Here is a 27,676-nt window from a genome sequence, read left to right on the forward strand (position 1 = left end):
AATTTAAAAAAAATATTTTTACATTTATAATTGTACAATTTCTTCGATACAAAATACAAATATAAATTATTATTATAAAAAATTAAAATGAATGCAATAAATACCAATCGTGCAGATATATGTTTCTTTTTTGAAATAAATAAAATTATATAAATTTTAGAAAATATATATATAAAACTAATATAGTCTTTTTGTTTTTTTAATTTAAAAAACATTCAATTTATTTTTTAATTGTACATTTATTTCATAAATACAACTAAACTTGTAATAAAATTGCCACACCTCCAAGAATCCATTTACTAGCCCTCTCTTTAGTTCTTAAATTAAATGTCCACACATAAGTTGGACCTCGTGATCGTGTTTTATATACGGGACATTCGTACATATTTTTTAAATCTTGTTTATCTTGTGTAATAGCTCTAATATACACTATTGGTAATAATGGAAATAATTCTTTAAATCGAGAATCCATAATACATCCTGCTTGCATATCCCATCGTGCACCTTCCATATATAATCCATTAATATATGCACCTTCTCTTGGTGCTGATCTAAAAAAAATTGTAACAAAAATTGTATTATTGTTTATTTTAAATAATATTTACAGAAAATATATTAGAATTTTATTAATAATAAAAAATTAAGATTGATTTAGAGAATTATTTACAATATTCTTATTTGTACAAATCTAATACAAATATATATGTATATGTTGAAAAAAAAATATTTTTAATAATTAATACGATAAATGTTATTTAAATATTATTAAATGTTTGATTGATAAATAAATAATAATATAATTACATAATTTCCTCTTTGTATTTTCTCAATACTTCACAATATAAACACATTTTGTCTAATGGCCATTCATTTTTGCGTGCAGTTTGTTGCATAATTGCAGTAAGCAATGACTGAGGATTGAAAAAACCTCCTAGCCATATTGATGATGGTAACTATGAAAATATGTATATATTTAATATGTATAATATGTATATATTTAAATAATATATTAATATTCCATTAATATCAATCTTATAAATTTAAATGATTCAATAATAATGGACTATTGCATATAATAGAAAATTTTACATTAAAATCGGCAGTCCAATTAGATAATTCACTTATTCGATTCAATAAATCTGCAAACCAACTATTTAATCCTAATTCTGAAGGATAAGCTTTTTTCTCCCAAGATGGAGGAATAGCATCCATAACTATATAATTTTGTAAAATTTCCATTTCGGGATTGATCGTTAATTCTCCCTTTTAATAAAATATTATTATATTTCAATTTTATAATATAATCTTTATAATGATAAATTTTTTATTACCTTCAAACCTAAATCTAACTCGTGCAGAGATCTTTTAAGTTCTTCACATAATACATTCATTCGTTCGCATTCTTGTAAGGCAACAGTAACAAACGGTGTGCGATCTTCCACCTAAAATATATAAAAAAAATTTCATTAAAAATGACAATTCCTTATTTAATTATTTTTATAATATAATATAATATAATATAAAATTTCACCTAAGTAGAAATAATAGATACCTTGCCGTAAAGTTCTAGCATATTAAATTCTTCTGGTAGTTTATCTAATAAATCTTCTATAAGTCCTTTCATTTTTTCTTCTCTTGAAATTTCTCCGACTGTTGTATCACTAACGGTTCTCGTTAACATACCCAATAATGTTTTAAATAAATTTTCCGCAGTTGATGTTAAAAATCCTAATAAAAATATTATATATATATATGTAATGAAAAAATGATTAAAAAAATCAATAAATGTATATAACAAGATATAACAAGATAGATTTTATTTATTTTCATACTCATAAATATAGCAAAAGGAATTTAATTTAAATAAAATTATTTAAATCATTTTTATTGATATATCCTTGTCATTTATTTTTTAATTCAATAAAATATCACATATGTATATTTACCAATTTCCGCATTAGGATGAAGTCCATAAAGAACAGGGCTCTCAGATGGTAAAAAATTATAGACATATTCATGATATCCATGATAATCAAGACTTGGTGGTACTAAAAAATCTGGTGCGAGATATAATTCGCCTATAAAAAGAGAAAAAAACATATATTTGACTTAATAATTAATTAGTTATTAATAAATTAATATAAAACATTTCAAAACAAAGTTAATAAAAAAAAATATGAACAAAGGAACATTATTTTTAAATATTATTGACACAATTGATTATAAAAATATGATTATAAAAATAATAAAAATATAATATAATATAAATAAAAATATAATTCTTCACTTTTATATAAATATTATATTTATAATTTAATTACCTTCAACTAATTCTGGTTTTAGATATTCTATTAAATATGTTTTACATAGTCTTCTATCCCAATCATCTGTTATATGGCCACCATACATTATTTCTCCAAATAAATAACGAAGATCTTCCCAAGGTACTTTAATACTATTCTCCAAATAATTAAATAGAACGGATACGCTAATCGTTAAATCTCCAAAATTGAATGGATAAGACTGAGTTAAAATAAAATAATTATTTAAAATAATTTATTATTTTATATAATTATATCTATAATTATATATATTTTCTTATTTAAAAAATATATAATTATATTAAAAATATATTTTTAATGATGATAAATTATTTAGAACATAATTTATTAAAAGACAAATATTAAAAAATGTAATTTATAAATTTCAAATATCATAGAATTATTACCTAACAAATCTTTGATCTTTATAATTAATTGAGTAAATTAATGTTAAAGTTATTTACTCTGTTCCATCCTTGTGCTCCAAATTTTCTACGTTCTGCAACTACGGCATGATAATAACAAAGTGCAAATAATATAGCTTTGAATTCAGTTTCTTTGCTACAAGACTCCAGAGTTTCCTGAGTGAAATTATCCAACGCTTTGTGAATATTCGCTTGAATTCCTGATGGTGGTTCATTCGTAATTTTTATGGCCGATTCCAATATACCCTATTTTTTTATAAAAATCATATTTTACAAGTGATATATTTTAACTAAAATTAAAATTGCATTTTTCAATTGAAATAATAATATATACTTGAGGTATTATTGATTCGTGAGGATCTGCACTTGGTTCCGCGCTAATAAACAATCGATAATCATCATGGGGACTCTCTGCACATTGTTCCATTTTTTTTTCCAGATCAGGTAACCATTTCTTCACAAGATGGATATTTTGTAAAATTACCCAATGACCTTCGTTAGCCGATAATTCTAATGCTTCTTCAGCTATGGGTTCTTGACCTTGACCCAATGATACATTATGGAAATTTCTACCTCCGAAAGTGAAACCTAATTGTATTCCCAAATTTTCTACGTCCTGAATTTTTATTGTTTTCATTATTATATAATATATATATTATATTATATTATTTTATTATATAATATTGGATAAATATGGTTATATTATATATATATATATATATATATAGAACGAGTATTTTACTTTTAAAGGATCAACACCAGGAGAGAGAATGAAAAATACAGGCGTGATAGGACTCGTCTCTTCAAAGGATTTATGAAAAGGAGGAGATCTGGACTCAACAAATTTTGAACCAAGTTTTTCTTCCACGAAACATCTAAATAAATTCAATGAGATAATGAAACAAGAATAAGTTAAAGGAAAAAGAAAGTATCAAACAAAAAATATTATAAAAGAAACGAACCTGATCGCATAAGTCATACGATCTAATCTAAGACATCTCATAATACATAATCTTTGAAGAGCAGTCTTATTTTTCCAATCTTGTGGAAAAATTTCTCGTTCCGGTGTTTCCGATTCAACAAATTTTTTCCATCTTTTCGCAGCACCCTCTATATCCTTTTCTAAATTTTGAAAATCATCCATTTGACTCAAATATTTGATTCCACCCCAGCCAACATCTGTTAAAAAATCTACAGGGCTGACTAAATCGATCATATGTGGAAATTTTAATAGAAAATCAAGTTCCGATTGTGTTATTTCTTTTGCTTCCATAAAAATCTATAAATAAATAGAAACATTCTGAAATGCTTACAACAAAATTGCATTTAATAATAATTATCATTTAAAAAAAATTAATTTTACATTTTCACAAAATTTTTACAAAGATCGATAATCGATAATCGATCATTGAAAAGTACCTGAATAGTCATTTGAGTGAGAAAAGTCAATTTATCAGCTTCAAATAAACCTCTACTTGTGTAAGTGAAAACTAGATAAGTAATACTATCGATTAAAAAATCCACACGTTTAGTTATTTCTTCCGAAGGTTCTGCGAATTTAATAGCGTTTAGAAAGACAACGCTGAAAGCTTTCAAAGAAAATTGATAGAGCATATTTATTTTGTATAAATCGTTTAAAACGAAATATAAAAGACTAGCTCTGGCCGCGACGATACGATAAATTTCTCGAGCTTCGTCTATCTTTATCGAGGTTATTTTAGCTTCTGCTACTTTTATTTCTATCTCTGCTGCAGTTTTCTTCGTGGTTTCAAGATTGATTACCAGATCGACATCGCTCAAAATATCTGGTCCCGCAGCTGACAATCTTAAAAAAAAAAAAATGCATTTTGAAATATATAATTTCATATAATTTTATATAAATATATTTTTAAAATTTTGTATCATTTTAATTTTTTGAAATATAAAGAAAAAAATAGAAGGGAGAGATCCTAGTAATATGAATAGAATTTTACCAAAAACATTTATTCTCATTTTTATTGAGAAAACCATATTAATCATACCTGTGCAATAGATCATCTTCCAATGCTTTCAAACTAATTTTAAAGGTATTTTGTTGAGTAGTTAATTCAGCTTTTTTCGATTCTAAATCAGGTCTTTCGGCTTTTACAACATCTCCTAGAAGTTGTTCTTCCAAACCATCTTTCGTAACGGTAAAATTGATAAGAGTGGTTTGTGCTTGTATTTCAGGTTTATAATGAGGATTAGCTAACTTTGTTTGTATAATTAGCCGGAAATGAGGATCATAATCTACTTCCTTATCCCAAATTTTTATCGCCCTTTAAAATAAAAGTTTCAAAAATATTTGTATTTATATAAATACAAATAATAAAATAATAATTAAATAAATATTTTTTATTTACATTAGTACATAGTAAACTAAGCTTTAATAAGTGAATGTTAAGAATTAATAATAAGTTAAAATTAAAATTTATCATAATATTTTTTAATGCAAATTATTTACAATATTACAATAACGTAATAATAATAATGATAAATACATACTTTCCTTTCTTTATTAGATCTCTTTTAATAACTGGATCTAAAACAGGATCGATACTTTCCATTATATTTTCAATTAAAACAATTGCACCATTCGCAATAGAAATTTCAATCATATGTAAATAATTTGGTTGAGTAAGCCTAAGCACTTGTAATTCTTCGCCATATCGATTCTTTATCCATTTAAGTCCTTGTAACTGTGGATCTATCATTAAAGGCCATCTCGCTGAATTCATTAAAATTGTTGCATTTTCGGAAGACATTCTATCGGATGGTAGTCCTTAACAAATATCTCATTATTAATTATATATATCGATAATGATTGATGGCTTTTTAAATCTAAAATCTAATCTAAAATTACGTTTATTAGTATATAAAAAAGTATAAAAAATATATTCACCTTCGTTATTCCATTGTGCAATTTGTGCATCATCAGTCAATAAAGCTAGGATATCTAAATCGGTAGTTCTTGGTATTTTCACTTGCAACTTTTCCAAGAACGGTAACCAATGATCGAACATTAAGTCATGTCTATATTTCCGAGTAAAACATCCCATGTATGATAAAAATGCAGTTACTAGAAGAACATCGCCTGGCACCATTACGAATGAATTCGTCAACCTAAGACAATTTAAAAATTGTGCTTTTCATCGTGTTTACAATTATATTTATTAAAATTACATTTATATAAACATTTGAATATTTATTATATAAAAACTAACATTTTTACTTCTTCGGTCCACCGAATTTTCTCGGATGCTAAACCATTTACCAATCTATTTGCGAGATCGATAGTTAAAGCAGTGGCATCAGCTTCATCCTGACATTTTTGTTTTTCAGCTAAAGCTGCATTCATTCTTTCTCCTAGAATGTCGAGCACTTTTTGTAATTCCTATAATGATAATAGTTATTTTTTTATATATCTGATAAAATCATTTATGATAATATATGAGGAATAAAATGAACAAAAATTTACAGCTAATCGTGTTCTCAAGGCATTCAAATGATCCATAGCAGCTTTTAGCTCAGCATTAGCTTGTGCAAGCGCAGCTCTTAATGGTTTTACAGTTTCGTTAATATAATGGAAAACCATTATATTCCTCACCCAACTGCAAAGACCTGCAGCTGCTAGCGATTTCGTAACAATAATTTCGGGGTCAAAATCTAAAAATACCATATGATTATTATTATTTTTATTGCTTTTATATATTTCTATATTTATATATGATATCCCAAACAAGAGTAGGAACATTTGTTAATTGAAATTCCTGAAATAATTTCAAGCAACATTTTCTTTTGCAAAAGATTTTGTTAACGGATGTTCTCATATTTTTAGGACATCCTATATATTATAAAAAACCTTTATGATTGATATAAGGTTGTATAGCTTTCACCACTTCAGGATGAATATTTTCTTTGTCGTAATTACGAAGTTGCGAGAGAAACGTGTCGATGTGACCCATCATCGCTTTACATGCTTTCCAACTTCTATCTTTCGGTATTACACCCCTCGGAGCGAATAATACTAGAACAGCTTGTACTACCATCGCTACTTGTTCTGGTGGCGTTACAAAAGCTTTCAATTCCGTTAAATTACTCTGAAATCGTGTTCAATTTTTTTCATATTTTTTATATTTTACATATTTTTAAATATTTTAAATATTTATATAAATTTAATTTGATAATTACAAATTTATTTCTTTTTTACTTTATTTAAGGTATCCAGAGCAGCTTCAGCTTGCCGTACTGCAGGTTCTGCTTTCGCTAAATCTTCATCGCATCGTCTCTGTTTTTCAGCTACTGTTTCTTTTATTTCCGCTACCTTTGCTTCTTCCTCCGATACTATCAACAAAAAATCATTTTCATCGTATGATCATTTTTTAGAAATATTTTTTTGATACAATATCTGATAACAAATCAGATAAAACTTTTTGAATTATTGCGAATTTAAATTATTATAATAGATAAGAAGAAATAAAATTTTACCAATCGCTTTTTCCGCTTCCGCTTTCGTATTCTCTAATCGAACTTCAGTAAGAATTCTGTCTGCAATTTCATTCTTTTTTTTCAATTCGACTTCTTGAACTGCTAGGACAACTCTTAGTTCGCTTACCTATCAATTAAAATCTATATATAGTTATATTAATTTGGTTAAATTAAATTCAATTTACAATATATAATGCAATTATAAATATTTTATATAAATTCTTATTGACAATTATTTAATATTAATAATGAAATCATTACTTGGCCAGCACAAGATTCTAATTTATCCAATCCATTCTTTAATCTCTCGATCATGGATTTTACATCATAAGTTCTCTCCACGAGTAGCTTCGAATATAAAGAAATTTGCTCCAAAAATGTTTTTGGAGTTGTATAGTTATATCTTCTCTCATTTTGTAAATAAAGCAAAGAAACATCGTCAACGCTAGTATGCACATATGACATAAATAAAGAAGCCGATGGTTTATATTCATTTGGTAAGTCTTCTAATTCCTGCAATCAAAATATATCGCGGTAATTTAAATCGTAAAAATGATAATAAAAAAAATAATAGTAGAAGGAATTATATATTAATCTAATACAGTTTAGTCGAATAATTCTGTGTCTTAATAATTCGAAATTTGTTCAGTAATAATAAAAACGAGATCTCTTTTGAGATTACAATATAATATTAATTAAGGAAGTGAAATTAATTTATTAATTCATTAAATTTATAACGATCGTGTATTTTTTGATTAATCAAGCATGACTAATAAAATGAGTTTGCAAAAACTTGTTAAATTTGCAATTTTGTGCTCAAATAGCATGAAAAAGAGAAAGTGATATATATTTTATACACACATGTACATAATATAAATTTATAATTTTGCGCTTACTTGAAAAAAAGAAAGTGATATTTATATTTTATATTTATTTTATATTGTACATATATGTAAATAATATTTAACATAACGTAAATATTGAATGTTAACATAAAAAATGAAACGATACTATAATTTTGAAAGAAAAATAATGAAAATATATTCAATTAATATCCCTATAAACAATCTTCGTCTATGCTTATGCATTAAAAATAATTAGTAAGAATTAATCGCTAATGCCATCTTTCGCAAATACTATAAACATTTCTTTGAAGAGAGGATAATTAGGATAGAATAAAAATTGAGAGTTAATGCCATCTCTTGAAGATTTTTGGAAAGATAATTCATTGAAAAAATATTTTTGATACTCGAAAGATGACGTTAACGATTAATTCTTTAACGATTAATTATTCTATCTCTATTCTTTTTCTATGATTTTTTATCCTTTCTTTTTAATTTACGATCTAAAGATGATGTTGATTTCAGTATTTTTATTCTATTTCTATTTTTCTTCAACTATTCGCTTTTCTTAGAGAAGAATATAATTAAAATTTAATTCGATATTTATTCGATTAAACATATATTAATATAAAGTTTGTTTAAGCAAAGATGTGTTCAAATCATCTTACCGCCAAAAATCTAATAGAAACGGATTTCAAAGCATCTTCCGGCCAACCTTCAAACCAATTAATCGAAGTATTATTCACGATTGCTGGAAACTGTCTAGCTCTGTTTCGAAGAGTTGTTCCAACGGGAGAGAAACAAAGAACGCATTTTAATTTATATCGAACTCTATTGATGAAAAACTTCCAACAATTTTCTTTTGTATCCACCAAACCGCTTTGTTTTACCTATGATATAATAAATCATCGACATGGCATGCTACAAAAATAAATTGTGTAAAAATCAAATGAAATAAATTCAGTTTCCGGAATATTTTTGTCGTGATATATTTATTTAACTAAAAACGTATATTAAATAAATATAAATATTATATATTATAAACATACCTATAAGGGTTGAAAAAAAATAAATATAAAATTATTAAAACTCTGTTTATTGATAAAAAATATATACCTCATTTCGAACTGCATTCACAATATTATCTACTTCATCATCCGCAAATAATTCCGAAATTTCACCAAAAGCAAGCATATCGTTTATGAGAACCAAAAATTTTTCATCGGCAACGTGAGAATCGGTCATTAAGAAAGTAATTCCAATTGATTTCAATCCAGATTTTAGATATAAATTGGATAAATCTGTTCTTAAGTCAGCCATTGAATAACCTGTTTTTAATTGTATCTGAAAAACCTAAAAATCAAAGAATAAATTATTTTAATTTAAAAATTGAATTATATTTAATATTATAATTTTACTCATAAATTTACAAAATATAAAATCAACTTTTATTTTTATAAAGCGTAGACTTTTTCAAATATCTTAGTAACTAAAGGTTATTAAATTAAATTGATATATTTTTAATTTAAGTATTATAGTATAGTAATTTGATTGAACAAATGAAAAATGATAAAATCGGACACAATGCTCGAGATTTGAAATAAATACTTTTCAAACGTACTTCTAAACCCGCGATGAAAGAAGCAAGGCTAGAAAGAGATTGTTTTCCGCTTCCCCCAACTCCTACGAGCAATGCGTTTCCTCTTGGTGCTTCCAAAATACGATTTATTTGACAGACTTGGTACATGGCATCATCAAATAAAACTAAATTCATCGCGCCTACCTATTCCAAGATGAATATTAATGAACATTATTCGATTAGAAAATTCCGATAATTTATAATCTTTTTTTATAATTTTTTATTATTATATTATTTTAAATATTACCAATTCATTATAATTAACCAAAGCTTCATTCAATAGCTTCGTTAATTGCGACCAATCTTTTATTGGCATATATTTTGGTTCACCGATCCCTTCGGCAAAATGACAAAAAATTATTGGCTCAGCATATATCAAATTCTCATCCATTTCCTGCGATACATGCAACAAAACGAATTTTTTTTTTCTTTTTTCTTTTACATATAATATATATTTAATAATTATTATATTATATTTAAATAATCGTAACACTTACACTAATATTCTTACGAAGTGATTCTCTTAGCAATTGTTGAAATACTTTTTTGTCCTCGGCACTGATCAATTTATCGGAATATACTCTTGTAGCTTCGTGAACGTACAATCTAATCAAATAATTTACTGTTGGGACAGTGTCGCCAGTTGCAAAAAGTAAACCCTAGAATTAAATTGATGTTATTATGACGCTATTTTGTTTGAATATAGATAATAATTATTCTAGAAAAATAAATCTTACTTGAAAAATATTTGAGATATCACGTAAATTAAATAGATAATGAAATTTAACTGCTGTTGGTAAAAATATCGATGAAATTCTGTTGTGACAGAACAATGCTGCGTGCAACAATGAATCAGCAACTTTTAACAATGCTACATTAAATTTATTAAAAGGATTCATCAAATGTTGCTCTAACATTTGACTATAGATCATTAGTAAATTTTCTTCGGTTGGGAAACTGTGTAAAATTTGTATAGTATATTTATATTGTTCTAAGAATTGAAGATACGAATATCCGTTAATTTTAACTTACCTAACAGCGAAAACGGCAAAATGTCTTTGCAAACGAGGATTAATCGTGAAACTACCGGCAGTAGGATTCATACATGATACGTATTGCGTATTTTGTATTTCCTTTAATGTTAATTTCGTTCTATCGTACCTATTATCAAATTATTATTTCACAATCGATCAAGCAAATAGTATAACTGTGCCAAAACTTAAATACTTCCAATACGTACCAATGATTATAATCGATATGTTGTCTAATGAGTGTGTGAGGTTGGACGGTTCCGTAAGTATCGATTGCGGGCATGTTCATGTCATCGATGAAATAGATCAATCTTTTCATACCAGGTGGCCCAAAATTTCTACCGGTCTTTTTCTCCAAGTGTTTTTCCATTATTCTTTGCAGCATTTCTTGAACGTATGATCGAATAAAAATTTAGAAATTCTTTTAAAATTAGAATGAAATAATCTTTTGTAAATATTTATTACCAGATGTGGTATAATAATTAAGGGGCACGTTCGCAATATTATAAGTATCAGGAAGAGCTGCGAGTTTTTCAGCCATGATCACACTCTTTCCTGATCCAGCTGCACCTATTAACATCACTGGCACACGTTCTTGTATAAAAACATCCAAGAAAAAGAATAAACGTGCAGTTTCAGCAGTTGAAACTAAAGTATTCTATAACAATAAAATAAAATTAAAGTATTGAGTGAAAAATTCTTAAAATATAATAATGCATTATGCATCTACATACTATCAAGTATCAAAAACAAAATTTTCATTTTAATTAGCTTTTATATATTAAAAAAAAAAAAAAAATGGAAACGAACTTGTAACGGTATATCAGTATCCAACTCAAAGGTTGTCACTTTCTCGGTCCAAGGAACCAATTTTTTCGTTTCGTTTTCGATGAAAAAATTGAATACATTTCCACCAGTGGGAAACTTGACGGTTTTAAATTCATTTTGCCACCATTTATTGAACTCGTTTCGCCAATCGATCAATTGATCTTGAAAAGTGGCCGATCCAAATGCCCAAATGCATGCAAAAACAAAGTACAATTCATACCTGTTTAAGGAGAAACATTAGAGAGATTTAAATTTAAATGATTCGTTATTTTCATTTATACCATTCCTTCGGAGATTCTGGTGTTACGTTCTCTTTAACTAGAAAGAAATCCAGTAAATTGCAAAGCATCTCGACGTGACAGATTTCTGGTAACGGCGTAATTTTTTTAAATCTAAATTTTGTCACTTCTATCAGGGTCGGCACATATTTATCGAATAAAATAGTTAAATTCGCTCTCTCTGCTGGGTCTCTTGTTTCTATCCAACTAATCGCAAATCTGTATAATAATAAATTATTACAAATATTTCAAATTATATTTCATTTCGAAATTGTAATTTTCAATCGATAAAAAAAGAAAATTATAATAAGTAAACTTACGGATACCAGCCAATATCTTGGGGATTTATGTAAAGAATTCCAGCTCTGGAAACGGTAGCCGGTGTTGCAGTTCTACGAATTTTCCGAACATGATATTAAACATTGAATCAAAGAGAGGAAAAAAAATGAAAAAAAAAAAAAAAAATAGAAAGCTATGATTTAAAAAGAACTATTACCTAAGATTGGAAATCTCAAATAGAAGTCTCATGGATGGGTTTAAAGCGATTCTTTCGTTGCTAGCCAAAGTCAACACTTTATTGTCATCCATCACAGTGTTTAACGACTCGATCCACATTGGATCTATATCACCGTCAAAAATAATCCATTTAGGATCGGGTCCCGCCATATTTGCCTGATCTCTCATTAACACAGAGAATAATCTGATGAAATTGATCGATTAATCGATTGTTTTTCGCATAAAAGAGATAGAAATACCAACCCATCTTTCCATTCTCGTGTTGCTGGATTGATCACACCAAAAAGTTCGTCGTTCGTAACAGCTTTTGGATTCAAATCATTGTAATAGGGTTTTAATTGATTATTAAAATACGTTCGATTAAGCGTTCTCCAAACTTCGGTCTTCCCAGTTCCGGCAAACCCAACGATGAAAACCGAGTGACGAACATGAAGCAATTCTTCTAACTGGACAACCTGTTTTGTTTAATATTACTTTTAATAAAAATTTTTTTGAGATAGAATTAAAAAAAATGTTTTACATCAAATGTGTTCCATTTGTTGCTTTATACTCTTACTTTTAATATAAAACCATCCTCTGGTTGCAATTTAAGATCCAAAGTGGATTTTCGAACTGTCATCTCGAAATCAAAATCTCTTTTTCGCGGTACGTCCAAAGCAGGAAACAAGTCTCCTAAACAATCGATATTCTTATGAAATAGATATAAAGAATGAAAAAAAAAACTATTATTAAATAAATATTAAAAAAACTATTATTAAATAAATTACATGAAAACGAGATATAAAAGAAAATTAACCGATAAGACCCATGAACACGGGTACATCGTCCGTCACAATTTTCGGAATGTTGAAATCTCTGAGGGCTCTCATTAACACTTGATCCTCGGCTCTATCGGGATCGCCTCTCTTTAATTTACCAGCGACTACTAAAACCGATTTAATCGCTCGTAGACCCCAATCGTAGTGATCTTGTTTCGATAGAAGTTCCCGGCAAAGCTGATACAACGTAATAAACTTCCTTGCCAATAATCTAGCTTCTTGAAAACCTTCTGCTACCAGCATTATCTCGCAAATTAAATCAAAATCTGGAACTACCATGGCGCAAGGCCTTTGTAAAATGAATAAATGATGATAATTTTCTGACGAGATAAAATTATATCTATACAATTCTATCTAATCCATGCCATATCTCTTTTGTTTTTGAAAATATTAAAAAATGTTTTCGAACAAAAATTGTAAATGAATTTAACATTTAAAAAACGAGATATTTCGAGTGATAAGGAATTACGTGAGATTACAATTAGAAATATTTAAATCACTTCATGATACCTGAATAAAGTTTTCAAATTTTCCGGCAATTCCGTCCTTCCAGCATAGCCAGGATTCATGGTAATGAACATTCCAACGGTGGGGACAATATTAAGAATCTCTCCAAAGAATAGGAATGTTGGTTTACGGTGTTTCACCCCGTCTAAAACCGATTTCACTTGCACGGCAACTACCGATAATACTTCTACCGAAATACGATTGAATTCATCGAAACAACCCCATGCTCCTACTTGTGCAAGACCTTTATAAATATTTCCACAGGACTGAAAGAAAGTAACACGTGTTACCACATATTTAAAACAAATTTCCATAATATTCGACTCTTCTCGTTTGTTCATTGGTGGAAAGAAGTTTCGCGAGAGGAATGCAAGTCCGATTGGTTAATTTGGAAAGAAACGCCTATTTACACACACATTTTTGTTTCTATTATGGTACTTTTCACATATATTAATTCGACGATCTATATTTAAATCTTGATGCATTACTATAGAATCGTAATTAATATCAAAATAATTAATAGTTTTGAAAATATTTCAACTTCCAATCTTCCAGATTATCCTGATGTAACTTCATAAATGAAAATAATTTTTACGATTTTGAATATTCAAATTATAACTTTTCTACTATTATATAATGTGTAGTGTCAAGATTGTCAGCAAAGTATTTGAAGTGGAAATAGGCGATTCTAGCGAAGAACCTCTCTTGCCCCTATGCCGTTCTGCGAGACTTCTTTTCAAGTGAACAGTACATTACCTTGTAATCCATTTGCTCGGAACAATTGAATACGTAGACCATTTGGCCCAATGCTCTTCCCAAATCTTTCGTGGTTTCCGTTTTTCCGGTTCCAGCTGGGCCAGCTGGTGCTCCACCCATTATGAGATGCAAGGATTGCGTTAAAGTGATGTAACATCTGTCTGTCAAAGGTGTTATCACCAATCGTGGAACATTGCCCAAATATTCGTAATCATATTTGAACGAAGCATCACAAATATCGGCGAAACAATCGCCAACTTTGTCGTCCCATCTGAAAGTTGAAATTTGAGGTTAAAGTTTGACGAGTAAGGAGAAATGATTAAAATTTTGCACCTGTGTCTTAGCTGGGATTGCCATTGGAAACTGGAAGAACTTTCTGCCTTCATCGTGATCATTTTCCCTACGACATCTCTCGCGTGCACGTCAATCGTGCAAATCGTCATAATTTTTCTTCGATCGCTTTCGATCAAATCCCCGCAGAGTATTGTTATCAACGCGTTCAACTGATTAATCTGCTTTCTCTGATAATCTTTAAACGCGTTTTCGAAACCTTCTTCCAATCTCGCGAAAGCCATATTCACCTCTGTTGTCCACCAAATTTGACTACCGCATAATGCGGGTTGCGCTTGATGATCGAAAATCCATTGCTCTCGTGGTTTCTCGTCGTAAGTGAATACCGCCTGAGATATATGATACCTCACGGATCTCTTCATCGCATCTGTCACGTTATTCAACCAAATCTCCACCTTAAGTAAACGTGTCGATGATTCCACTTTGATGGATTTTCAAAATGATGAGATCATTTTGATTTTTCTTATGAGATTCTCTCGCGAATATATATTTACCTTTCCACTACAATCACAATTTCCATAAATAGCCATATGTTCACCATCTTTGGCGATCATAACTATCGCTTGTTTCGTTGGTTTGTCGTGTTCCATTTTCCACATTAATTTTGCAATAGAATCGTACAATTTTGACAAATGTCGGCAGACTAATTCAGGTATGTTTCCTTAGAAAAATAACAATTTATTATATAATTTCGATAATTTTCGCTTCATTAAAATTTAATAATTACTTTAAATAAATTTGTTTGAATTTAATAACATACTGATCATTCGTGGGAAAAAATTTTGAATGAAGAATAAAAAAACAAGTAAAAAAATGATAGATAATTAAAGTTTAATCAATAATAATCAATAATTAAAGTAAAATCAAAAGTTTTCTAACCATTGCTTAAAATATCGAGTAGATCTGCCGAGGAAATGAAATAAAATCTTGGATAAATTAATCTTTTTGTTTCCAAATAATCTGCTAAAGCTTTTTCGCAAAGATTTAATTGAAATTCTAAATCCTCCAGTTTCTCTAAAAGTTTCGGTCGACTCGTTGCTTTTACGATATTTAAATTGCTCAACATTTCCTTCAGTAATTCCTTAAAAAATAATTATTTAAATGATAAATAAATTTTTTCAAAGTATTTCTTTTAACATAGGAAGGGAAAGTGGGGGGAAAAAACATTAATAAACAATCGATTACTTATTTAAAAATAAATTACTTATTAAAATTACTTTAAACTCTTTGTCAATTTTTTCGAATCGTTTCGATTCTTCGGGAAGTTGGCTTCTAATATCTTCAGAACCGATGAAGATACTTTCGAGATGTATCCATGCCCGTTGAACTTCGAACCATGCATTGATCACCGCATCCGCGGTGCTTAATTTTTTTTGCCAATCGAGAATTTCCTCCAGGAAATATCCAACGAATTTGGACCCTAACATATTTTGTAATTGCACCTGTGATTGCGAAAATCGATAAAAATTAAAGGTAGAATAAAATTGTAGAATAAAATTGTGTAAGTTGATCGTGGAGATCTCTCCATCTTTACTTCTTACTTTATTCATTTAACAAAACAGAATCATAAAAGATTACCTGATTCTCTTCAAGGATTTCGATAGTTTGCTCGTCGATTCTAAGAACATATAATTTCGTACGCTCGTGTAGCTCTTTGTCAAATTCGAGAGTGCTCCATGTATCGTGCAACTCTTTCAACACTTTTTCCATCGCCATTTCCTTTACCGATTTAGCCACGATATTTTTAACTTCTTCTTCGTATTTGTGCAATTGCAATTTTAATAAATCTTCCAACGTGGTAGTGTCTGTCATTATAAATACCACCTACCAACATACACGATAAACATATTCATTTTCATCATTTAATTATCTCAAGTAGTAACTCAATTCTTCTCGTTTGTTAATAATCATATTAAGTTTTTAATTCGTTCTTTGTTTCAGTATCAAAACAGTTGCACAGTTTTCACCACAATGTTGTAACTTAACATAATTGAAGCCAAGGCTTAAAAACTTAAGACTTGATCTACAGTTAACCCAAGACCTAGTTCACATTGTACATAGATTTAAGAATAAGAGGATAAGTTTATTTTGATGTTAACTTCAATAACAAATAAGTTTTTCCACGATTCCGTGGACTGTGTTAATTACCTTCGTTTCAGCCATTAATTCTCTCCAATGTCTATCTCTAATCGCTGGATTCTGCAATTCTGAAACCGCTCTCAACGATGCCATCATATTTCGCACTTCTGCTTCTATGTTGTTATACAATTCCCAAGGACGAACATCTTTGTCCAATTCTATCAAGGAAATGAATATTTGTAAAATTTTTGTTGTAAAATTTTTTATACGATCCATGAAAATTTTTTTATTTTATATCTACAAATAAATAAAAAAGTCAATTGATCATTTTAAGGTTAGAAAATGAAATGTTGAATTTCACTGAAAAAAGTATTGTTCTATTGCTCTATATATATATAAATATTGCTTTATATTTATATTATCTATCTAATATATTTATATTTTTTTATCACAGAGAGAGAGAGAGAGAGAGAGAGAGAGAGAGAGAGAGAGAGAAAGAGAGAGAGAGAAAGATCTTATACATTATAACGCAAGAACTACTTATTATTGAAAAAAAATATGTTTATGAAAAAAAAATACACAAGAAATAATTGGAAAAATTATAAACTGAATTTGATGAATTTTTATTGGTAGGAAGAGAAAAAAAACTTTTCTTTACGTCTTAATTCTCTAAGGATTTTTTTGCATTCTTGATCCATCCATTCTATATCCAATTTCTTCCATGTGGTTTTCTTCCATTCGTTTAGAGACGTCTCGATCACGTTCACATAATCCCAAACCATTTTCAAAAGTTGCATCTCTTTTTGTATCTGTTTCGTTACTTTAAATTCAGGCATTTCTTGCTCAAAAATTGCAATCTGGCCGTGTAAGTCTGTCTCTTCGGACAGGAATTTCAAAATTTGTTCGCGCGATTCATTTAATTTCTCATAGGGATTCTTGCACACTGGACTGTAAATATAAATATATATATAATAATCAGCCAACTTAAACGAGATCATACGATTATTTTTCATTTGAAAATACATTTCAAATTAAAAAATAAAGATATAAATTTATTTTATAGTTATAGAGATTATCGTTATAGAGGTCTTCATCTATAAATTTTCTTAAAATCTTATAAAATAAATAAAAAGCAAATTAAAGAAAAATTTTCAAGCGAAAAATTATCGGTATTGTTTTTTTACTTGAAAATATCTTCTTTATGGAATTGTTCCAAGAAATGTTGCTGTTTAAAATCATAATAGCTTAGCCTCTTCTTCAAAAGTTCGATCTGTCGAGTCATCAAAGGTTGTACAACATGTTTCACTTGAGCAGCTACTTTTTTCAATGTTTCCCAACTGACGGGTAACTCTGTGAGCCAATTGAAAATTTTCTCCTCTATAATCACATTATAAGTTTGTAGAAGTTCTATAGTTTTCTGAAAAATATTATCTTAATTAATTTATCGGTCGAGAGAAAAACGCATTTGTATTTCTATCGCATTATTTTTATTACCTTAATAGGATCGAACATATCTTCGATCTCATACTGGCGATCTCTTACTTCTTTTAGATAATATATGGTTTCCAGAAGCGCATCGTAATCATCTTCCTGAATAGGACGTGAGAAATTTTCCATTGCCGCTTTCAAAAATTTCGATAATTCCTCCAATCTAATTTGTAACGAAAAAATTTAACGATTCAACATTTTGCAAGAAGAAAAATGATAAAAGAAAAAAAAATATTTTTCTAAATTGAACGACCTTTAACTTTATTTACTTTAGATATTTGTTAATAAATTACGACGATTATACAAATCGAACATTTGTAATAAACTATTTTAAGTTCAAAAAAAAAATGTTTAGCGATTAGATTATTCTTCTGACATTGTAAATTTATTAGAAAATAAAATGAAATGAAATAGGAATGAACGAGTATAAAATTCTAATATATCACGTCAATGTCTTATTTCCTTAATAGATAAATGATCGAATTCTCTTGAATTGTTTATATTGCTTGCGAAATAAGTACTTTGATAGTTTCCCGGAATAATGATTCCGAGCCAAATACACAGTTACGCAAATATACAGAATTAGTGCCAACATCGACCGTCCCGATTATGGTTTCAGAGAAATCGGCTCTATTTGCGGTTAGAGGTTAACATGTGATCCGCATTCATAGAACTCCCTTTTATAGATTACGTGAACAGTATTATGTCTTAAAAAAGAAATCATTCGAGTTAGTGGAAACTTGCTTAAAAAAAAAGTTTCAAATTTTTATCTCGTAATTTATATGAAAATTATTTCTTTAAAATCATTGCTTCTTCTATTCGTAACATTTTAACGAGAAAAATTTAATTCCATTTTATTATTATATTTAATATTTCTGTAATATAGAAATAATAATATGACAAAATTTAAACTGCAATCAAAGTAAAAATAATTTTTTTTAATTAATTTAATTTAAAATTTAATTCCATTTTATTATTGGATTTAATAATTCTGTAGCGTAGAAATAATAATACGACAAAATTTAAACTGCAAGCAAAGTAAAAATAAATTTTTTTAAAATTGTAATCACGATATTGAATCTATCAAAGTACTTTAATCTTGTAGATTGAATAAAATTATATAAATATTTTAAAATTTTATTACAAGTGATAGTTACGTTTATCTTGGATTAAAATTATTCGCGCTACGTTATGCAATATTATTATCGATTTCCCAATGAATCCTAACTTAAATTCAAGCGAGGTAACTTTGGATTTCTTATTTTTGACACATCTAGAATATTAAATGCATGAAAAAATCCTTGAAAGATCCTGATGACCTCGTTTGAGTCTTTTTATGTATGTAATAAAGATATAAAATGAAAAAAGAAAAATTGAAAATTACTGAGTGGTAATACGCTTGACCAAATAATCCTTGAGCACGTTGGACCATTTGCAAATAACGTTTAAAAGAGTCTGTTTGAAAGGCTTTATATCGAGTCTCAACCATTGACAAAGGACCTCTTCGTTTTGCAGTTTATCACACTCGTTGTACAAATCGATGAAAAAGTCAATTTCCCGTTTGAAGTCTTTCAAATCCGGTTTCTTTTCCTTCAAATTTTCTGGAAGATATTCTGGATGTTGTTCGATCATCTCCCTTTGCTCGGGATTTATGTATTGAGCGAATTTCAAAAAATAAGACAAATATTCTTGCTTATCGTCTGTCCACAACCAGGAATAGTTTTCGTATACCTGTAAATGATAATTTAAATCAATAATTTTCATATTATTTTTCTTATTATTCGATTGCATAAACTATTGAAAATTGAAATCTTAAATTTGAAGTAATCACGTTACCAGAGCATGCTTTTTTACTTCTGTCAAGGCTAGTTTAACTCGATTACAAGTTTCTTCTAACATAAATACGATACCTTTTTCTTCGGCAACGTCCACCTTTGAGAATAAAGAAATTCGTTTAAAATTTTATATCGAATAAGAAATAAATGGATTTTCATTACAATTGATCAATTATAACCAAGAAGAAATATACCGCGTAATTCTCTAGCTTCTCGCGCAATTCAGGATCGACACGTGGTATAAGGATACCCATTTTCATCATTTCAAGTAAAAGTGATTCGAAAAAAATGTAGAAACCTTCCGGATCGTCTAATTCCACCGATGGTCGGAAAGTGATTTTAGGATTCTTTCGTAAAAGATTAAAAACAAATGTTTTGTTTATATGATAAAAATTGAAATATATATATATATATATGATGAAAAATAATAAAAATTTTTCAATTATCAATTTTTTATTTCGATAAATTTCCAAAACAAGTTTTTTTACATTCTCAAAGGTATTCACCTCTAAACACATTTGAATTTCGAATGAAGGATATATATCGCCTTCAGGATCAGTTTCATCAAGAATGTAACAAATACTGCGAAAAACGTAATAAATTGATTTTTTAATTCTTATAAAATACTGCATATTATAAGAGATATAATGTCGGTAAATCAATAAAGTAATTATTAATAACCTAGTGGAGACCGCTTGAATAAGACCTTTGGAAATTAAATTGTCAACATAAGATAGATAAGGTTGCCATTTTTCACGTCTCATTGCCAACGTTTCTTCATCAACTTCCTCTTCTTCTTCCACTTGTTCTTCTTCTGCTTCTAATAATATCTCTTCGGGTATTTCCTCTTCCACTCTGTAAGAAAGAATTGATATAAATTTCTCTCAGTTATTTAAATTAATGATTAATTAAAACTGAATATAAAAAGTATATGATTACATTTTCCATCTTCTATGGAAAATATACAATAAAAAAAATACAATTTTACAATCTTACTTTGGAGCCTCAGGTTCTACAGCTTCTTCAGGTATTGCTTTCTCTAATTCTGTTTCCTGTTTCTCTTGTACAGCTTGGTAATAAATAATTCGAATAAATCAGTAAGGACGTTTATCAAACGTTAAGTAATTGTAATTAGAAATTATAATTAATTACTCTCTAATAATTCCAAGTCTTCTCTATCATAGAATTGCTCCGGGAGCAAGTCGAAAAAAAGTTTATAATTCTCTTTTAATATTTGTTCCAATTGTTCAGCCATTGATTCGATTTCCGCAAATCTTTCCGCGAATTTATCATCTTTATCAATTAGAGACAACAAATTTTCATCCCTGGTATCTTTACGATAAATAACTGGTATCATCGCCCAGCTATACATGTTATTCATAATATTTTTTAAATTATTTTGGGCACGGAACACTCTGCTGTGTAATTTCCATATAATTTTTAATAAATCATCGATATATTCCATAACTCCTAAATAATAATTTGTTCGTATATCATGTAAATAATATTATTGAAATATTTTAACCATGATTTAAATTAGACTCTCTACCTTCCGAATTCCAATTATATTTTTCTTGACCATCATCAATTATATTATCAATGTTCATAACCTCATCTTTTACCAATTGAAATTCTATCGGAATGCTTTCAGTTCGTATTCTATTATACCTGAAATAACATATACTATGTCATATAATAATCGAATCATTTTCTAAAGTTTTTTATTGAAATAAGAAAATTTTGTTTTATTATTATTTTCTAAAATAATTATTACTCGATTGATATTCAGAAGATAAAGATAAAGATATATAGATACAGAATATTTAATAAATAATAAATATATATATAAAACTTTAATTTTTGCAAAAAAAAAAATGAATATTTTTGAAATATTTTACTTGCGTGAAATAAAAAGTGAATCAAAAACATTCAAAACAATGACTCAATAAAAATAAACATGCTAAACACGTATGTCAAATTGGCGCTTCATTGGAAGAACTCATTATCGTAGCTGAGACTTACATTTTAAGTAGGAAAGATAATCTTAGGTAGAATAATAGAATAGTATAGCTGAGTAATCATATAAAACTACAAACTGACAATTCATCTAATAAAGAGATAGCTTTACAATCTTTAAATCATCACAATGATGAATCATCACATCTTTTTCAACATTTTGCTATTATTATAATTAATTTTATAAAGATTTAATTCGAATATACCTCTGTTATTGTGTTGTATAGATATATCTATTTTATATTTGAAAAAAATCATTTTTAGAAATAATTGAAATAATTAAAAATCATTAAAATTATTATTCAATTTACTCTTTCATTCAATAATATTCTTTTATACGTTTCAAAATTATAAATATTCATTACAATTAAAATTTTTAATAATAGATATATAATTTTAAATTAATTCATTAAAAAAAAATTTAAAATTAAATAAAGAAAGCGTAAAAAATTACGTAGAGTTGAAAATTACTTACCAATTTATTATTAAATTCAACTTGTAAGTACTATCAAAAAAGAATTGTGATCTAGCATAAAATTCTACGGCATCTTCGGGAAGATCAGGTTTCTTTATAATTGTCATATAACGGATTTCTCTCAAGGTAGTTTTCAATTCTTGGGCAAAATTTGATTCTAATAACCTATCGTCTCCAACTTTTAAAAGAGTTTTCAACAAATGCGTTTCCCAAATTTCTGGCAATCGTTCTTGCCAAGCGGTGAATATTTCTTTTTCTTTGTCATCAATAATATTCTTGAAAAGAAGAAAGATATTGTCAAAATATCTAATCTTTTATTTAACAAGATTATAAAGCAATGAGAATGGTAAAACTCTGAGATATTCGAATTTTACAAATAATACAAATTACAAATAAGAGTTTCGAATTTTCGAATTTCATATTTAAACAATTGCAAAATATACATGTATATAAAAAATATATCACTATTAAATCGTATTAAAAATTAACTTATTTGTTAGTTTGTTTATTTCACTATTGAATATTACCATTAATTCCTCGTATTTACTTCTAAGTTCGCTCTCCATTTTTTCGGTAATCAAAGGATGATCGATAAATTTGATACAATCAACTGGATAACGAGTTCTGTGACGAAGTTTCACTAATAAACACAAAGATGCAACTACCGGAGGCAAATGTATATTTATCCCGGTATACTTCTTTTCTTCAGGGAACGTAAAATTTTGATCGAATAAAATCTGTAATACAATTACCGAGTTATTATTGTTATTAATTATAAGTTAAAAGTTAATTCACCGATATAATGATATAATGATAATTCAATTTTACCTTTATTTTGTCAAAATGTACATTCATTCTGGCAGTAATTGTTTCATAATTGTGCCAGAGTTGAGCCATTATTAATGGTCTATTGGCAATTGTACCCATTATCCATATAAATTTATAATACGCCTCTAAATTGTGACATTCGGCAAATGCTTGATCGAAAATGCTCGCCAATTTTCGATCATATTGTTCTATCTTTCATTCCAATAATTATTTTTATTAATTAGAAATAAAGTAGAGATAAACAAATTAAAAGTTGAAAAAAAGATATTTATTCGAAGCGAAAATTAGAAAAATATTATTAAATAGATAAAAATGTTTATACAGCTATACAAAAGCTGTTGAAAATATTTCTGGAGAAATTATATTTTTTGTTGTTAAAATTTATACTTTTTCTTTTTTCTTTTTTATTTTTCTAATAAAATTACTCAATTTTTAATAAAGGATAACTTACTTCTTTGAAAAATTTTTTCAAATCTTCACTAAATTGTTCTTCCTCGGGCGTTAAAACCTCATAAGGCAATTCTCCAAAATGTTGATACAACTTAAGAAATTCTTCGTAAATGGTTTCAACCATAATAAGCAATGATTTTCCTTTCAAACCAGCAATTTCTATTCTCTCTAGTTTCAAATAATCTTGTACTGTGTCAAATAACAACTGCAATAAAAAATTATCGTAATTACATTATCGTATACATTTGAAAAATTAATATATATAAAATTTGCCACGTATACAAAATAACCCATAATTCATATTAGAAATAAAAATTGAATCAAGATTGATATTGCCAAGACTTAAATAAAACAAACTATAATTTATAATAAAATTATTGTGTGCCATGTGATAAAAATATATATATATATATACATAATTATTTTTTAATAAACCTCGATTTCTTTAAGTCTCTTCTCAAACGTATGAATTCTTTCGAGGACTAATTTCTCGTGAAAATTCCAAGGTACAGTCTCCGACGATCTGAAATACATATCTATCCGCTCTTTATATGATCGAAATATTTCTTGATAACTAGTAAGATATGGTAATACTTCAGCAATCTTCATTTTATTATCATCAATATCTCCTTCGAATAAAGTTGATGGATTTATATATTTTATTGCCTATAAAGAGATGTAAATATGAGTTTTCAATTTAATATAATAATAAGATATTACAATACTATATTTATAATACAAGAATTAAATAATATACCTGAGAAATGATCAAATTTGAAATTTCTCGTAACAGTGCAATAATTCTTTCGAGAGTATAGAATCTCGAATTAGCCCACATTAAGCAAACACAGTGCAGCAATATTTTTACCTTTGACAATATATCTTTAAATTCAAGCGTTTCGATTTCTTGGAAATAAGTCTCTAAAGGCTTTAAATAAAGATTGATATCTCTAGTTTCTAATAATGCTAAAAAAATTCGAGTAAAACTTATATAAAAATAGAAAATATCGATCATAATTTTCTTTCACTAAATGCAATTTTTCGCTTACCCGCAGTGACGTTGTTTACTAAATTTTTGAAATATTGCGAGTAAGGACTTTGCGTTTTCTCTAAAACTAAATCTATCTGTTTCACCTTTGGATCTTTAAGTTGAAAATAGATGGATTCCATATTCTTTAACCTCATATTCCAATAATCCAATTCTAAATGAAATAGAAGAATAATTGTTATTAAAAAAATAGCGTTGCCATTTGAAAAATGATTACCGGATACAAGAAATTTTCCATTTTTGGAGAATTTAAACTCTTCGTTAAGAATCTCATTAATCTGAGTCGCCCATTTTACCACAATTTCTTCTATATTACTTTTTACTTTAAGTTGTTTAGATATGTCTACGTCGGTATAAAATTTTGGATCTAGAATTTCTTCGATATCCATCGGCATTGGTAGTAGAGTTTTTCCCGTTATTTTTCCTCTTACCTAAGTTTTGTTTCATTCATTTCATTTCAATTCGCTTGAGGTATTAAATTAATACTTATATTTTTTATTACCTGCCATATTAAAGTTCGAAGATTGTATACTTGCTTCTTGACATCTTTACGAACTACTTCCGGCCAACCAATATGATTTTTTGGATTAGATAACATAGGTACGTATGCCTGGAATTGGAAGAAAATGAAATAGAAATTTTCGAAATGGAATGTAAGAAAAATGTTTGAGAACCTGTTCGACGAGCACGGCTAATTCCTCGATCGGATTCGGCGCCATGTCACCCGGTATCAATATTTGCTTGTAATTAGCTTCCGTGATCACTTGGGGTTTCCTCTTCAAGAAGTACGTCTGCTTTCTCTTGGCTTGCGTTATTTCGAGTAGAGGTATCAACACATTGGCGGGTGTCAATTGCAACACGAGCACCATCTCCGATGGGGTGGTTAAGAACTTTATAATTAAATCCTGAACACGAGAGTTGAATAATTTGATCATTATTAAAACGAACAAAAGAAATTCATTTTTAAAAACTCTTTCTTTCAACGATTATCTCTATAGAAATTGTTGGACAAGTAACATAATGGTCACGCTATTCACAATGTTCTTCGCGCGATGTATTTCGAAAAAATAATGAGCAAATTTTAAAAAATGAAATGACAATTCTCACGAAGAGAATGATCAACGAAGTTGCGAGTAATTAGAAAAAATTTTCTATTTAATTCCATCTATTTAATTAACTTCATAACATGCTCCTTTGATAAATCTATCTTACTTATGTAACATGTAATAAGCAGAAAATGTTTTTAAGAAGATACGTCATATTTTTTAACAAGCATTCTTTCTCATCGATGAGTATCATATAAATTATAACGAAATCAAAGATTTATTAACGATTGGATAACGAAGAATTCCGTCTTTACTAGTACGATCGCGTAATTGAAGTCAAATTGACATTTCCTTTACGAGATTATTTGCAATGGTACTAGATTTATTATCTATGACCTTTTAGATATCTAATAAAAATGAAAAGAAATCAGAAATGAAAATCGAAATGAAAAGTTTGAAAGAAAGAATCTTAAATCTCTTATATAATAGACATGTGATCAAAGAAATTGAAAGGTATGTAATAATGTAAAATGTTTTTCCAGCTAAAACATATAAAGTGGAAATTACCTTATATTCTGCATGTGCCAACATTTTCGCCCATCTGTCGATTTTTAATTTTCTCGAATGAGTAAGATAATTAAACATATATTCAAACCGTGGATCCTCATCCTTTTTCTCATCATCCTTTTTCTCCATGTTTTATTTACCACTTTATTTACTACCTTAGATCTATCATTTCTTGTTGATATAATTCGATATAGGAATACGTACTTTATCGTATGTTTGTACAAAAAAATGACGATTCATGTAACGGAAAAATAGATATCTTCAGAGATTTCTTCTGTGATATAATCTCGAATAAATTCATACTATTTTTAAATTCAAATGTAAATGATTTTCAAATTGTTCTTTTGTTCTTTCAAAGTATTGAATTTTAAAGATTTTGTTTAATTAATGACTAATATATATGATTATATAAATATATCAAAACATAATGCGTTAAACAATGAAATGATCGAAATATGAAGTAATCGATTAGTGTCGAGTGGCGTTAAAATGCTTGACATAATCAATACATTAACGCTGTTCCCTGTAACTAATAAATCTTCTTTGATCTTTCTATTTAACGTGTATTTGCATAGATATGTTAATCTATTTTCACTTCTTTGCAAATAATAATACAATATATATACACGTATTTATTTCGTAAATTCCTGTTTTCACAAGTGTATTTCAATATTTTTTATTTATAAAATTTTACGATACTAAAACTCACGATTAATATTAATTCTTACGTCATAAGTAACTGTCGATATGCAAAACAGAATATAAGTATTTAAGTCAACATGTATATACATTCTTAAAGATCAATTATGACCTAATGATATTTACATTACTGGTTGAGAAGTTGATATCATGATGAAACGTAAAATCTGTAGCCACTGTAGAACGTGATATGTATGTAGAACGTTTGCGAAATGTTGACAAAAAACACGACATCTATTCGGAACTCAATTGAACTAAATCGGTAAATTTAGTTCCATTAACCTTAACCATGAAAACTTAAAAAAGATTCATAAAAGAAAAAAAAAA

At 27.9% G+C, this 27,676-nt stretch overlaps 2 protein-coding genes across 2 annotated transcripts; both read right to left on the reverse strand.

Annotated features, from left to right (window-relative positions):
* Window positions 1-171: 171 nt before the first annotated feature.
* Window positions 172-20,543, reverse strand: LOC122717291 (dynein beta chain, ciliary-like). The gene is given in 51 exon segments (XM_043941212.1): window positions 172-551; window positions 805-953; window positions 1,090-1,263; window positions 1,332-1,442; window positions 1,553-1,728; window positions 1,947-2,078; window positions 2,322-2,523; window positions 2,786-2,992; window positions 3,081-3,362; window positions 3,489-3,621; window positions 3,709-4,025; window positions 4,166-4,571; window positions 4,768-5,043; window positions 5,270-5,546; window positions 5,667-5,887; window positions 5,989-6,158; window positions 6,243-6,430; window positions 6,627-6,864; window positions 6,975-7,108; window positions 7,253-7,379; window positions 7,514-7,765; window positions 8,763-8,984; window positions 9,211-9,447; window positions 9,716-9,877; window positions 9,981-10,127; window positions 10,231-10,392; window positions 10,471-10,690; window positions 10,766-10,894; window positions 10,974-11,151; window positions 11,230-11,422; window positions 11,575-11,884; window positions 11,886-12,089; window positions 12,191-12,262; window positions 12,367-12,570; window positions 12,630-12,841; window positions 12,943-13,058; window positions 13,183-13,493; window positions 13,715-13,977; window positions 14,468-14,738; window positions 14,801-15,213; window positions 15,313-15,479; window positions 15,698-15,899; window positions 16,036-16,260; window positions 16,397-16,642; window positions 16,967-17,115; window positions 17,556-17,845; window positions 18,082-18,314; window positions 18,392-18,548; window positions 19,770-20,116; window positions 20,222-20,317; window positions 20,415-20,543. Coding segments are annotated over 51 exon segments (10,674 nt in total). The 5' UTR covers window positions 20,484-20,543; the 3' UTR covers window positions 172-256.
* A 16-nt stretch (window positions 20,544-20,559) lies between these two features.
* LOC122717007 (dynein beta chain, ciliary-like) lies at window positions 20,560-27,121 on the reverse strand. Its single transcript, XM_043940637.1, has 16 exons — window positions 26,651-27,121; window positions 25,712-25,942; window positions 25,540-25,647; window positions 25,255-25,468; window positions 25,039-25,191; window positions 24,747-24,955; window positions 24,425-24,655; window positions 23,991-24,194; window positions 23,540-23,731; window positions 23,239-23,448; window positions 22,712-22,986; window positions 21,770-21,888; window positions 21,373-21,690; window positions 21,217-21,289; window positions 20,768-21,075; window positions 20,560-20,567 (listed from the first exon to the last, which is right to left on the reverse strand). Exons 1-16 carry the CDS (start codon window positions 26,777-26,779, stop codon window positions 20,560-20,562), a joined length of 2,982 nt encoding a protein of 993 aa, XP_043796572.1. The 5' UTR covers window positions 26,780-27,121.
* Window positions 27,122-27,676: the final 555 nt, after the last annotated feature.

This window comes from Apis laboriosa, unplaced genomic scaffold (assembly GCF_014066325.1).
Source record: "Apis laboriosa isolate Shangri-la unplaced genomic scaffold, ASM1406632v1 scaffold4_cov146, whole genome shotgun sequence".
Classification (NCBI taxonomy): domain Eukaryota; kingdom Metazoa; phylum Arthropoda; class Insecta; order Hymenoptera; family Apidae; genus Apis; species Apis laboriosa.

Excerpts from the sequence above, each read along its gene's own strand:
- LOC122717007 (XM_043940637.1), bottom strand. The coding sequence starts at position 26,779 with ATGGAGAAAAAGGATGATGAGAAAAAGGATGAGGATCCACGGTTTGAA. Across the intron at positions 25,469-25,539 it reads TTCGAACTTTAATATGGCAG|GTAAGAGGAAAAATAACGGG; the intron begins GTAATAAAAAAT and ends AACAAAACTTAG. Across the intron at positions 21,076-21,216 it reads GTAGAACCTGAGGCTCCAAA|AGTGGAAGAGGAAATACCCG; the intron begins GTAAGATTGTAA and ends TCTTTCTTACAG.